This window comes from Macrobrachium nipponense, chromosome 9 (genome assembly GCF_015104395.2).
Source record: "Macrobrachium nipponense isolate FS-2020 chromosome 9, ASM1510439v2, whole genome shotgun sequence".
Taxonomy (NCBI): Eukaryota; Metazoa; Arthropoda; class Malacostraca; order Decapoda; family Palaemonidae; genus Macrobrachium; species Macrobrachium nipponense.
This window is the reverse complement of record NC_061110.1, coordinates 23,071,938-23,085,810: the sequence shown is the minus strand read 5'-3', so window position 1 is coordinate 23,085,810 and position 13,873 is coordinate 23,071,938. Positions and strand designations below refer to the sequence as shown.

At 51.1% G+C, this 13,873-nt stretch overlaps 1 protein-coding gene across 1 annotated transcript in view; it reads right to left on the bottom strand.

Annotated features, from left to right (window-relative positions):
• The window catches only part of LOC135218031 (Bardet-Biedl syndrome 7 protein homolog), a 197,305-nt gene that overhangs the window by 59,936 nt on the left and 123,496 nt on the right, over nt 1-13,873 (bottom strand). The window contains 1 exon segment of the mRNA XM_064254176.1: nt 9,131-9,283. Coding sequence (XP_064110246.1) covers nt 9,131-9,283 — 153 coding nt within the window.

Genomic DNA, 13,873 nt, shown 5'->3' with positions numbered 1-13,873 from the left:
CCCCAACGTTGATTTTGCCAACGGCATTGTAGTCTCTCTTCGACTCTTTGTAGTCACCACTGGCAACTCCGCGTCGGCCGCTAGCCCAGCGACCGTAGACTCTCTCACTCGTTCAGACTCTTGTAAACGGCTTCATCCGCTAGCTTTGAGCTTACCAGCCACTGACTTCTTGACTTTCTTGCTGACTGGGATGTGACAGTCCTGGTCCGAAGATGAAGAATTCACTCTTCTCCTCTTGGCCCGAGGATCAGTCACGAAATCCTGTATCCTCCAACGCTTGACAGGTACACGCCGTGACATCATCAAACTTAATGATGACGCAGAGCTAGAGGAAGAAGACGAAGAAGAAGACTAATCACGCTTTTTCTTTTTGTCTTTCTTAGTAATTTTCTGCTCTAGATCCTGTAATTTCTTCATTACAGTGAGTACCACCGAGTCAGAAAGCGTATTTGGTTCCGGAGGCAGTGAAGTAGACCGAGAAGCAGTAGGGTGTGATGTCATCGCGTCTGCCATGTCGGTGTGTGACGTCGGTTGTGACGTCACCACTCTTGTAGGGAGAGACTGGGCGGCTACTGCTGGCATCCCTGCGTTTGCAGCAAAACTACCTCCAACATTCTGCATCGCCGTAAACAGTGAAGTTGTTGGCGTAGCTGCGGCATTAATTCCCATAAATTGCAAGCCAGGGGGATGAGGAACATTCAGTGCTGCCGGACTCTGCTGGAATCGTGATGCCATATAATGCGACAGCAAACCTTCCAAGGTTGGTACGCCTGGTAGGCCTAGCGCCGCCCACGTACCTTCCATCCTGTTCGTGTCGGGAGCCGGCACCTGGAACAAAGATGGCGATGCTCCCCCCCTCCCTGCTGGGAACCTCGGAGCGTAAATATTATGCATAAAATTATCCAAAACCCCTCCTGGAGTTTCCAATAACGAACCGCTAGGAGAAACTGAAGGGGTATGGGACAAATCAAAAGCAGGTGGCGAAACATATGGAGCAGTCTGGTGTATTGCCAATACAAAAGAAGCCGGGAACGCTTGGTCATCCAAAGATGGCGTCGTCTCCTTTCTTTTGTTCTGGCCTTTCTCATAAACTTCCTCCACTGTTCCACCGACAACCGCGACAAACAGAACAAGGATTAGTAATTGTACATACATTTTCTCTGCACCTACTACATGCTGGATAAGGGATCCGTCGACACTGAAGTTACGAATCTTGAACACGGAAAGCCACTGACTCCAGGGCATTTCCTTTGTCTTGTGTTCGAAACGGAAGAAGATCCGGATGGTGAAGCAAAAATCTCCATCTCACCACTTACACACTCTTACAGATCACACTCAGAGAAAGAGAATTAGCAAGAAAAATGAAAGTGAAATGGATAAAACGGGCAAACTAAAACCGGCTTTAAAATGACAATTTGTCCAAAATTGCATTTTTCCTAACTATACAAACCTGAGGTCCTTTTACAATAGGAAGGTACTAGCGGCAGCTGGATAGGTCGTAAGCTTTCGAACAAGGGTTCGGTAGTTAACTGCTTGTCGACAGGCGCGCTTTTTAGCGCGCGACTGGGAGGTAAACAAATCACTTTTGCTTTTGGCCCAAGCAAAAACTGCAGAGTGAGGGGTGGCATTGAGGTGGAGCTATGTGTAAAAGGACCTCAGGTTTGTATAGTTAGGAAAAATGCCAAAGTTTTGGACCAAATTTTTGTCACTTTGTTCCGACACGGCATACAAACCTTCGGTCCTTTTACAATAGGAAGACTCACTTCTTGGTGGGAGGAATCTGAGTCTTTTGTGAACAGACTGGTGTTCGCCCAACCTTGGAAGTCTCCCTGGTCGTAAGAGCGAGGGAGGGATCCAAGCCTCTGTCCGATTGATCGGGGTGTGCACCGCAGGATCAATGGTCAGACCTCTGGACCGAGTACTAAGAGAGAGGCAAGCGTATCTCTTCGTACCAGCAATGTAAGAACTTGTTCCTGTACAGGAGCAAATATAAAGTCATGGGTTTGACTCTTGTAGGCATCCACTTCCCCCCCCTTGTAGGAGGAAGTGGTGGATATTCTGCTCCTATCCCTAGTGAAGGGATAGGATGGGGCTCTGTCATATAGCTCACCTGCATCTCGTCCTCATCCAGCGTAGTGACGACCGTGGCCCTCTGCCCACAGGTAGAGGAGGAGGAAAAGACGGGAAGAGGGAGCCAGTCACTCACTCATTCACACATCCATCCACACAGTCACACCAGGACTCGATGCTGTTTCAGCCTGCGAGGGTCTGGTTAGCTACACAACTTGTTGAGCAGCCACCACGGGTCCCAAGGAAAAGGTATCCAAGGACCTGTGGGCAATATCCCGAAGGTAGAAGGACGTAAAGGTTAGTCTGGTTAGACCAGACCCCTGCCTTCAGGACCTGCGCCACGGAGAAGTTCTTACGAAACGCCAACGAGGGGCCAATACTTCTGACTTTGTGAGCTCTCGGACGGGACGTACGGATGTCGTCACTACCATCAGCCTCATACGCCCTCCTGATGACCTCACGCAGCCAGAATGAAAGAGTGTTCTTGGATACTTCTTTCTTGGTTACCCCGGTGCTAACGAAGAGGCGTCGACACTCAGGCCTGAGGTGTCGAGTTTTCTTCAGATAGCGCCGTAGCGCCCTCACAGGACAAAGCAGCATCCATCCGCATCATTATCGGTGAAGTCCATTAGGGAGGGAATCGTGAATGACTCGAACCTGTCGTCAGGGATCGACGGTTTTTCTGAGTCTTCGCAACGAAGTTCGGGAAGAAATCGAGCGTCACAGATCCCCATCCCTGGAGTGTCGTACATCATAGGAAAGACCATGAAGTTCCCCTACTCTCTTCGCCGATGCCATGGCCAGCAAGAAGAGGGTCTTGAGGGTCAGATCCCTGTCTGACGACTCTCGGAGTGGCTCGAACGGCGTTCGAGTCAAACTCCTAAGGACGAGAGTCACATCCCACGCAGGGGGCCTGAGTTCCCTGGGTGGGCAAGACTTTCGAAGCTCCTCATAATAGCAAGGAGATCTCGAACGAGTTCGAGATGTCCAATCCCCTCGTTTCAGGACGAGCGCCAAGGCGGTCTGTAATCCTTTGACTGTGGGGACTGAGAGGAGCTTCTCTCGGCGAAGAAAAAGACGAGGAAATCCGCTACCTGCTGAAGAGTGGCTCTGAGAGGAGATAGACCCCGTCTACGACACCAACCACAGAAGACGGCCCACTTCCCCTGGTACACAGCTGCAGAGGACTGACGGACGTTTCCAGCCATCTCTGTTGCTGCGCTACGAGAAAAGCCTCTCGTTCGCAAGAGATGGTGGATAACAGCCAGCCGTGAAGACGTAGGGACTGGACTGCTCGGTGGTACCGCTCGACGTGTGGCTGGGCGAGAAGGTTGTGCCAAGGGGAATCTCTCTCGGTTCTCCTGCGAGAAGAGCCAGCAGGTCCGGATACCAAATGGCCTGTGGCCATTTGGGAGCCACCAGGATCATTCCGAGATTCGGGGTGACCAGTGCTCGACTGATCACCTTGCGAATCAGGCTGAACGGGGGTGAAAGGCATAGACGAAGAGGTTGTCCCACGGGTGTTGAAGAGCGTCCTCTGCAGCTGCCCATGGGTCCGGCACGGCCGAGAAGAACACCTGGAGCTTCCTGTTGTGCCGGGTGGCGAACAGATCCACGACTGGTCGCCCCCACAGGTCGAAGAGCCTTTGCCGCCACGTCCTGGTGTAGAGACCATTCGGTCCCTATCACCTGATCCCGACGGCTGAGCGTGTCTGCTACTACATTCTCTCCCTGGAATGTAGCGTGCCGACAGCTCTATTGAGTTGTGCCTCGGCCCACTCGTGCACCTGCCGAGTCAACTGGTACAACGGGAGAGACACTAGGCCCCCCTGTTTGTTGACGTAGGCCACTACCGTGGTGTTGTCGCACATCAACACCACTGAGTGTCCCATCAAGCGGTCCTGGAACTCTTGGAGAGCGAGGAACGCTGCCTTGAGTTCCAGTACATTGATGTGAAGGTGCTTGTCATTCTCGTCCCACACTCCTGAAGTCAGCAACTCCTCCAGGTGTGCGCCCCATCCCTCGGTCCTCCCGATGCGTCTGAGAACAGCTGCATGTCCGGGGGGGGGAGTGCGCGATGGCACTCCTCTTAAGAGGTTCCTGTCGTCCAGCCACCAGGCTAGGTCCTGCCTCACCTCCTGTGTCAGTGACACTGGAAAGCTTGGGGGATCCGTCGCCTGTGGACCAACTCTCCTTTTTAGTCTCCACTGAAGAGACCGCAGGTGAAGACGCCCGTGAGGGACTAACTTCTCGAGTGACGACAGGTGTCCGATCACGACTTGCCATCGCTGAGCTACCTGTTCCTGCCGAGACAGGAACTGGTTGGCTGCCTCCCTGAATCTGCTGATCCGCGAGTCTGCGGGGAAGACTCGCCCTGCTACCGTGTCGATCAGCATACCCAGGTACTTCATCCTCTGCTTGGGCTCGAGATCGGACTTTCGAAGTTCACAACGATCCCCAGATCGCGACAGAACTCGAGCAGTCGATCCCTGTCCTGTAGCAACTGCGAGCGGGAGCTCGCCAGGACTAACCAATCGTGCGAGATACCTCATCAGACGTATCCCGTGCGAATGGGCCCAAGCAGACACCAGAGTGAACACTCGCGTGAACACCTGTGGGGCGGTTGAGAGACCGAAGCAAAGTGCCCTGAACTGGTACACTGTCCCGTCGAGGATGAAGCGGAGGTACTTTCTGGAGGACTGATGAATGGGTATTTGGAAATACGCATCCTTCAAGTCACCGAAAGCATGAAATCGTTCTCCCTGATGGAGTCGAGCACTGAGCGTGCCGTCTCCATCGTGAACCGGGTCTGGCGAAACAAACCGGTTCAGAGGAGAGAGATCTATCACCGGGCGCCAGCCCTCCCGTAGACTTTTTCCACCAGGAAGAGTCGACTGTAAAAGCCCGGTGACTGATCCGTGGGACTATTTCTACAGCTCTCTTGCTCAGCATGGTCGTGATCTCCTGTCTCAATGCTACGTCCTTCGATGACCCTGGAACGTACGACTGCTGTTGGACCGGGTTGGAGGTGAGGGGTGGCCGAGATTCGAAGGGTAATAGATATCCCTCCCGAATGGACATCTACAATCCAGGTCTCGGCGCCGTTAGCGCTGCCAAGTTGCCCAATGGCTGGCCAGGCACCCCCCCACACTTCCGGCAGCAGGTGAGGGGGAACGCCGTCCCTAGCGTTTCCCCCCTTTCTTCGACTTCTTCCCCCAGAGCCTCCACGGGAGGAGGAGGGCTGGAGGAGGGCTGGTTACGGCTCCCCTTGGTAGAAGTCGAAGAAGACAGAGTCTTTCCCCGGGGCTTCGACGCAGCTACCGTCTTAGCCACCGAGGAAGCGCTAGCCGAGCTCTTAGACTTGGCCGCAGTCCGAGGGCTGCCCAGAAGCCTTCGTAGACTGCCTGGTGAACCAGACGGTCACTGTCGTCAGTGCGCCGTCTGTCCACCGCAGCGTCCACTATCTCTCCTGGGAGAGAGACGTGGAACTCCGTAAAGGTCCGCTGCGAAGTCCCAACGCCGCTTCACGCCCGGCCGCCCTGGAAACCCGAGTCAGGACAGCGTCCCTTCGTCGAGAACCAGGTTGGCCCACAGGTTCACCGTCTGGTGGGCAAGGAAGGAGATGGCTCTTCCTCCAGACTGGCAAAGTCTCCTAAAGGCCGAGTCATCTTCGGGAGAAATTTCCCCGGAGTTGGCTGCGACCTTAGATACTGTGAGGGACCACAGATCTAGCCAGGAGACGGCCTGGAAAGCTGCCATGGCGGTAGATTCCAGGCCGAGTGCCTCTTGCTGCGAGAACCATAGGTTCTCGGACAGGAGCTGCTGCAGACACACCCGGAGTCAGCCTGGCTAACTCCGGGTTCACCTGTTTGGGCGGCATCGGGTCTTCAGATGGCACGTAAAAACGCCGCTGTCGCAGCAGAGGAGGTGGAAGCAGCTTGCTCGACCTGCCAGACTTGAGCGATTCAAACCTGGTCCAGCACTGATCTTGCAAGCTCGGAACGCTGTAAACCTACCGTCGGTCTGGGTTCCCTCTTCGGGCCCCAGAACGACCTCGAGCCGGGACGTGGGCCTCGGATGGTGGGAGCGGCGATCCTTCCGCGAGGTCGTTGTGCTGACGAATCAGCGCATAACCTCGGCAAAGTTCCTCTGGATCTCAGGAGTAACTGCGTCCTGCGGAGTCGGACCATCCAGTCCCTCAAACAGGAGCATCTCCCGAGACCCTCCTCCCTCGAGGGGAGGAACAGCGGGACAGACCCCTCTCGGTCTCCTCCAACCACTTGTGCGTACGACCTGGCTGGTCCGAGAAACCGTGCCTGGTACGTACGACGACGTTGGTGGATCCTGAGGGGCGCCACCCTCACGATCACTCCTCAATACCTCGCCCCTCCCGGTGTAAACCCCGAGGAGGTTGAAGGTATGAGAGAGGCAGACCTGACGCTCCCTCCTCGCTCGCTGGCAGAACCAGTGGGCTTGGAAGACTGCAGGCGATCGTCAACCCGCGGTGGCGATCGAGCTGCAGACCTAGTCGAGCCGTCTCGCTGTGGAGAACGGCTGGACCGGAACAGCGGCCCCGGTCTCGTGTGTCAGAGGAGCTGGTGCTGGTCGCCGTACCCGATCGCTCTCTGGGTGAGAGGTGACGGTCAGGCGCCGCGAGCTCCACTGTCACGGTGAGACCGGTGCGTATCCTCACGGCGCGTCAGTTCGCTGGTACCCACCGTGGCTGGTGCCGGGCGAACGGGGGACCTCTTCCCAGCCTCAGCCCGTGGCCGGTCATGGACCGTCACGTCCGCACCCGGGTAGCCAGCTGCTCGCCGCCGGCAGGAGAGCGAGAGCTGGTCTGGTGAGAGTCGCGTGAGCGGCTGTCACCAGTCTCTTCCGCTCCGTGCCGTGAACCTGACGCTGAGCGGACTCAGAGGTCTGGTTCCTGGCTGCACGGTCGCTGTTAGGCGACCGTACACTCGGTACCTCTCGCTAACGCGAGAGGCCGAGACGGACCCTGCTGCCGTGGCCGAACCACTAACAGCAGGTGAGGAAGTGCCGGTGTTATTGCCGGCACTCCTCTGGTCCCCGTAGTCTTCTTCCAGACGGGTCCTGCCCCCGAAGGAGCAGGGTGTGACCAGCGGAAGAACCCCCCGTCTCACCAGAGCGAGACGGGCCCTTAGAAGTTCCCGAAGGAGACTTCTTAGGGGGGGGGGGGCGCCTTCTTCTTCTTCGGCGGGGGAGCCTTAGAAGAAGAAGGAAGAGGCGGCAGACGACGACGACGACGAAGAAGACGATGAAGACGACGACGACACCTCCTCCTCTTCTTCTTCGTCAACCTCCTCAGGACCCGACGTCAGATCTGTCATCCAGAGCGGAGCCGGGGTCTGCTGTTGCCGAAGGAACAGGGCCCGGACGCACCTGTCCGAACCGATCAGCATCGGGAGCAGCGGCGCCAGGAACGGGAACAACGTCAGCAGGTGCAGGCATCACAGGAACAGCAGTAGAGACAGCAGGGGCAGGTACAGGACGGAACGGCAGCAGTTGGTCATCAACGTCACGTCCAGTGAACGGCGGCTGGGCAGGTACGGCAGGTACGGCAGACTGATGTGCAGGCGGTCCAGATGGACGGACCAGCGGCACAGACATCCTTGGTACTGGTGGGAGGTCCAGGGGCGAGCTCTTCGGGGCACACGAAGTCCGTCGCGGCAGCACGGCAAACCCAGGTGGCGGCATCACACTCCCCCGTGGTACGGCGACTGGCCCCTGCACCGATGTAGTAGGTGTTACAGAGGACCGCGTGCGGGGTGTACACCAGGTGAGGAGGTGAAGCGTAGCCAGGTGTTGTAAGGGTCGTGGTGGTGGTCGTAACTGTCGCATGGGTGACCGCCACGGAGCCAGCGAGATGGTAGAGCAGCCCCTGGACACTCGGCACGCCCTGCAGCCCCAACGATGCCCACACCTGTCCGAGGTCGTCCTTCGCGGCAACCGCACCTGAGGAAGCAAAAGTCGGGTGATTAGCAGGATCCTCTACCCGCTCGCGCGAAGACGAACGGATAGAGGACCCAGAGTACAACTCGACGTCAGGGTATCTAGCGCCCTCCTCCACACTCGACAAGTCAGGTGAGGAGAAGGACCTAGAAACCCCCCCCCAAAGGGGAAGGCGCCAAACGTGGAAGCTGAGCGGGTTCGGCAGGAAAGAAGACGAAGTGTCCGTAACCAAAGGAGTCGCGGAGAGCTTTCCGACGACTCCTTTTGCAGGCCTTCGCTTCTTCCTGCCTCATACAAAGTCCACTGCGCCTCCGACCAATTATTACACACTTCACAGGGCTCGGCTCGGGTGCATTCGCGCCCCCGACACCGAGCGCACAAAATATGTGGGTCAATCTCCGGGAATGAGCAGAACTTTCCGCATTTACGCCCTTCTGGTACCCGGGCATGGTCTCCGTGGGTAGCGAGGCGAGGAGATTCCATGATTGACCAATAAATTTACCAATAAATGAATAAAGAGAAATGATTGTACTTACAATGATTCTTTCATACACAAACACAACCATATACTCAAGGAAAGCAAACGAAGAGAAGCGGGGCAGAGAGCGTCGAACACACACGTCTACTCGCTGTGAGGCCGAAAGCAAAAGTGGTTTGTTTACCTCCCAGTCGCGCGCGCAGCGCCTGTCGGACAAGCAGTTAACTACCGAACCCCTTGTTCGAAAGCTTACGACCTATCCAGCTGCCGCTAGTACCTTCCTATTGTAAAAGGACCGAAGGTTTGTATGCCGTGTCGGAACAAACAGAAAGACAGTCAACACGTCCTATCTTAAAGGCTGGTAGAAAGATAACTGGTGGGTCACGGGACACCGAGGGCATTCTGGGTAATACATGCCCCGTGCCTGGTATAGATGCCAATAGTCCCTGGATCTCACAAGTTTAATTTTAATTCTACCGGTTTCCAACTTGGCGCTAGTAAATCCTAATTTCAAGACCGAAGGTTTGTTTCGTATATGAACAATGTAAATTTACATGAATACAAATACTACATAAGGCTGCAAAAAATTCAGTATAGAACTATAATTACCTCTGGGTCACAGGTACTGTAGCTAACAACAGCTGAGTTCTTTTCAACATCCAGAAGATCAATTGGAACATCGCTTTGTAGGAGAACATTATCAACAGCAGTCTGAACTTCTAGGCTTAGCAGATAGGATGCATCTGAGCGATTCAGTGTCATCTATGGAAAGAAAGTAATTATTAAGCAAAATATTAAGTACTGAATTGTTCACAAAAATAGTCATGACCCCATAAAAGTTTGATTCTATTTCCAGTCTACAAAGAATCATAATAAGAGCATATACTGTAAGCTTAAATAATAATCTTACAAATAAATGTTTATAAAAATATCCTTCCAATAGTTGAGGTTCCAGTTATGAGAATTTAGTGCTCATGCAGATCTGATTTAAGCATCAGAATAGCAATATTTATTTTTCATTTCTAGGGCAACAAGCCTTTCCACTAGGTAGAAGAGACAATAAGAGTAACCAAGTCATTTATAAAGTTAATTTGGACCTTGAGGGTGAGAAGGCTTACCATAACAAATCCAGAGTGAGGGGGAATTGCATTTTCCTAGGCATCAAAGTGCAATCTGTGCAAGTTGGTCTTACATTACAGTGCTGAAAAGTGTGGTAATGACAGAATTATTTCCAATTATCATAAAACTAGGAGATTCTGAATATTAAAACTCTTCAATTATTTAACTCCCTTGAACACACAGTATTTTGATCAGGGCAATATGCCCTAATCTATAAAGATGAAAACCTAAATAAGAATGATTTGCTTACTACAATGATGCAATTATTTTTTAATGTAAATGCTGAAAGGAAAGACTAAAGAATGCAACCCTCATGGAAGAGGAAAACAACAAAACTGTTAATATGGTAGTGTCTATTTCTAAAATAAGAGAAAATTTCAGAATTCAGGTACACCAAGCAAGGAAAGGATGTCAAAAGTTAAGACCGTAAAAGAGTAGAAAGTCACCAAACTGAGCAAACTGGAGACTGCTATTTCTCAAAACCCTTGTAGGATGTTGGGGGCTAGTAGCTGTTAAATAAACTGTGAGGTTGGAATCTCTCATGCTTAACTGAATTTGAGACCAAAATAATGAATAACAAAAACAGAGCAAGCCCACCTCCATACATATATGCAAATAAAATTTTGAACAAGAACTGTAGAAAGCATTATGAGCAGGAAAAATAATTGACATCAAAACTAAAAATCTTATGTCTTTGAAGTAAATGAGCAAATTATACTTTATAACTTCTCAAGACTGTCCTGAAGCATTCTGAATATCCAAAATATTGATGGAACTGAGATGTTGAATTTAATCTTTGGCAGACATGATAAAAACTTGATGGGGGAATAGATGAAATCGATGAACATAACAAAACTGATCTGAGTGAATTTTATTATTAATATTACAACAGAAATATCATATATAAGTTGATGGATAAAGAAATGGTAATCTGAATTTGGCAAATGACAACCTTCTCTTTAAAATGTCATGGATAAACCATATAGGGAATGCCACTGAAATTTGGATGGAATGGGACATTGCATAAAGAAAAAATATAGGAAAAGTCAATTTGAGATCCTTGAGGCTGGTAAAAACAATGTCAACTTATCAGTAAGATAAGTTAGAAATCCCTCAGTCAAGGCAGATAAAAAGTAAAGGCTATTCAGTGCAACAGGGCTCCTCATGGAGTGGCAAGTGATCTTGTTGCTGTTCACTGTCATTTGACCTTATCAGTGTCTTATCTCATTAACCCTCTTACGCCGGAGCGGTAAATAAAAAAATTGTCTCCTGTATGCCGGAGGGGTTTCGGAGTGAGCGCGGAAGCGGAAAAAAGGGAATTTTATTGTTATGATACAATAAGTTTGTTCATACTTACCTGGCAGATATATATATAAGCTGTATTCTCCGACGTCCGACAGAATTTCAAAAACTCCCGGCACACGCAGTGGGCGGCAGGTGGTTAGTACCCATTCCCGCCGCTGGGAGGCGGATATCAGGAATCATTCCCATTTTCTATTCAGATTTTTTCATACCACTGTCCCCTGAGGGGAGGTGGGTGGGTACTTTAATTAGTATATATATCTGCCAGGTAAGTATGAACAAACTTTATTGTATCATAACAATAACATTTTGTTCATGAAACTTACCTGTCAGATATATATATAGCTGAATCCCACCATTGGAGGTGGGAAGGGACAGAATAGAAGGATTTAGGAAACACCTCAAGTGCAGATGATTGACATCTTGATTCCTTACCTGTTAGCATAGCTGACTTCTTGATTACTGTCACCGAAGTCTGCTTTTGCTTTACTAGAGTTGCCAACAACCTGTGTAGTTGGTGCAGTTCTCATATGCCGCCTTCACATCCCGCAGGTAATGTGAAGCAAACACAGAGTTGCTTCGCCAAAAAGTACGCTAATGATATCATTAAGTGCCTATTCTTTCGAAATGCCATTGAAGTCGCAACAGCTCTCATTCATGGGCTTTATTTTCAAAAGCTTCATATCACCATCCGAGCAGGACGCATGGGCCTCCCTGATGGTGCTCCGTAAAAAGAATGCCAGTGCATTCTTCGACATAGGAAAGTCGGGTCTCTTAACAGAACACCATAAGCTCTCAGAAGGACCCCGACAAATCTTTGGTCTTTTGCATGTAAAATTGAGAGCCCTGACAGGGCACAGGACTCTCTCTGGCTCTTGTCTGATGAACTCTGTTAACCCCTTGATTTCAAAGGTTTTGGCCAGGGGTTAGATGGGTTCTCATTCTTCGCTAAGAAATTATGGATCCAAGGAGCACACTGCACTGTGTCCTCTGAAACCCACATCTTTACTAATTGCCTGAATTTCACTAAACCCTCTTGCCGTGGCAAGAGCAGTTAGGAAAATCGCCTTTCTAGTAGTGTCTCTCAATGAGGCAGCATGCAGAGGTTCAAAGGGAGCCGACATCAAGAACCTTAGAACTACCCTCAAGGTTCCATGATGGAACCTTCGGTTTGTAGTACTTTGGTTGTCTCAAAGATCTCAAAAGATCGTGAAGATCTTTATCATTTGTCAGGTCTAATCCTCTGTGGCGGAAGACAGCTGACAGCATACTCTTGTATCCTTTTATTGTGGGCACTGCTAGTTTGTCCACATTTCTCAAATGCAGGAGAAATCAGCGATTTGGTTCACAGAGGTCGTGGAGGAAATACCTTTCTTCCTACACCATCTCTGAAGACAGCCCACTTCGACTGATAAAACTGCTCGAGAGGAAGCTCTTCTCGCATTGGCAATAGCCTCTACCACTGATCTTGAAAAACCTCCTCGCTCTGGCCAACTTCTTGATAGTCTGAACGCAGTCAGACTCAGAGCGGAGAGGTTTCCAGTGGTACCTCTCGAAGTGGGGCTGTTTGAGAAGATTCGACTCTCTCTGGCAGGGTTCCGGGAAGTCTACCAGAAGAGACATGACCTCCGTGAACCAATCGCTTGAGGGCCAAAAGGGGCGATCAGAGTCATTCTCGCTCCTGTGGCGACGCCGCAAACTTCCTTGTACCTCTCCTAAGAGTTTGAACGGGGAAAGGGCGTACACATCCATCCCCGTCCAGTCCCATAGGATGGCATTCTACCGCTATTGCTTCCGGGATCGAAAACTGGGAGAGCAATAAATCGGAAGCCTCTTCGTTTTCGAGGTTGCGAATGAGGTCGACCTAGCGGCCGTCCCCACAACTTCCATAGCTCTTGACAAAACTTCTAGATGTAGGGTCCATTCTGTGGGAAGCATCTGATGTCGACGGCTTAAAAGATCCGCTCGAACATTTTGAATTCCTGAAATGAACCTTGTCAGGATCACTATGTTTCGAGCTTTTCGCCCATAGAAGGATGTCTCTCGCTATCATGAACAGTGATCGAGAGTGTGTCCCCCCCCTGCTTTTTGATGTAAGCGAGAGCCGTAGTGTTGTCAGAGTTGATCTGGACAACTCGGCCCACCAATCGTTCTTCGAAGAACTGAAGAGCCAACCAAATAGCCTCCAATTCTTTTAAGTTTATGTGCCAGGACCTCTGTTCCCCTCTCCAGAGGCCTGACACTTCCTCCTTTCCTAAGTGTTGCTCCCCAGCCCACCATGGAGGCGTCTGAGAACAACACTAGGTCGGGGCTTCAAAAGCTTGAGGGACATTCCTTCCGAGAGTTTTGGTTCGGATCTTGCCACCACTTCAGTTGATCCTTGACCGCTTTTGAGATAATCAAAGTCGAGTCTAGATTCTTTTTGTCTTTCCAGTTTTCTGCCATAAAAACTGGGAGTGGCCTGAGGTGCAACCTCCCCAGGGAAACAAACTTCTCCAGCGAAGAAATGGTTCCCAGCAGACTCATCCATTCCTTCGCCGAGCATGTTTCTTTCCTAAGAAGGCTAAACACTTTCTCTAAGCATCTCTGCTGACGTTCCTTTGATGGAAAAGCTTGAAAAGCCGCTGATCCATCTGAATCCCCAGATACACGATGGACTGCGTGGGGATCAGATGGGACTTCTCGTAATTTACTATAAGGCCCAGGGCCTTTGTCAGCTGTAATGTCGTCTGAAGGTCCTCCAGGCACCTTGACTTCGAAGGCGACTTGATTAGCCAGTCGTCCAGGTAGAGCGAGACTCTTACTTCGATAGGTGAAGCCATTTCGCCACATTCCGCATGAGGAAAGTAAAAACCATCGGCGCCGTACTCAGACAGAAGCACAGAGCCCTGAACTGGAAAGACCTGCCCTTTTAAGACGAACTTCAGGAAC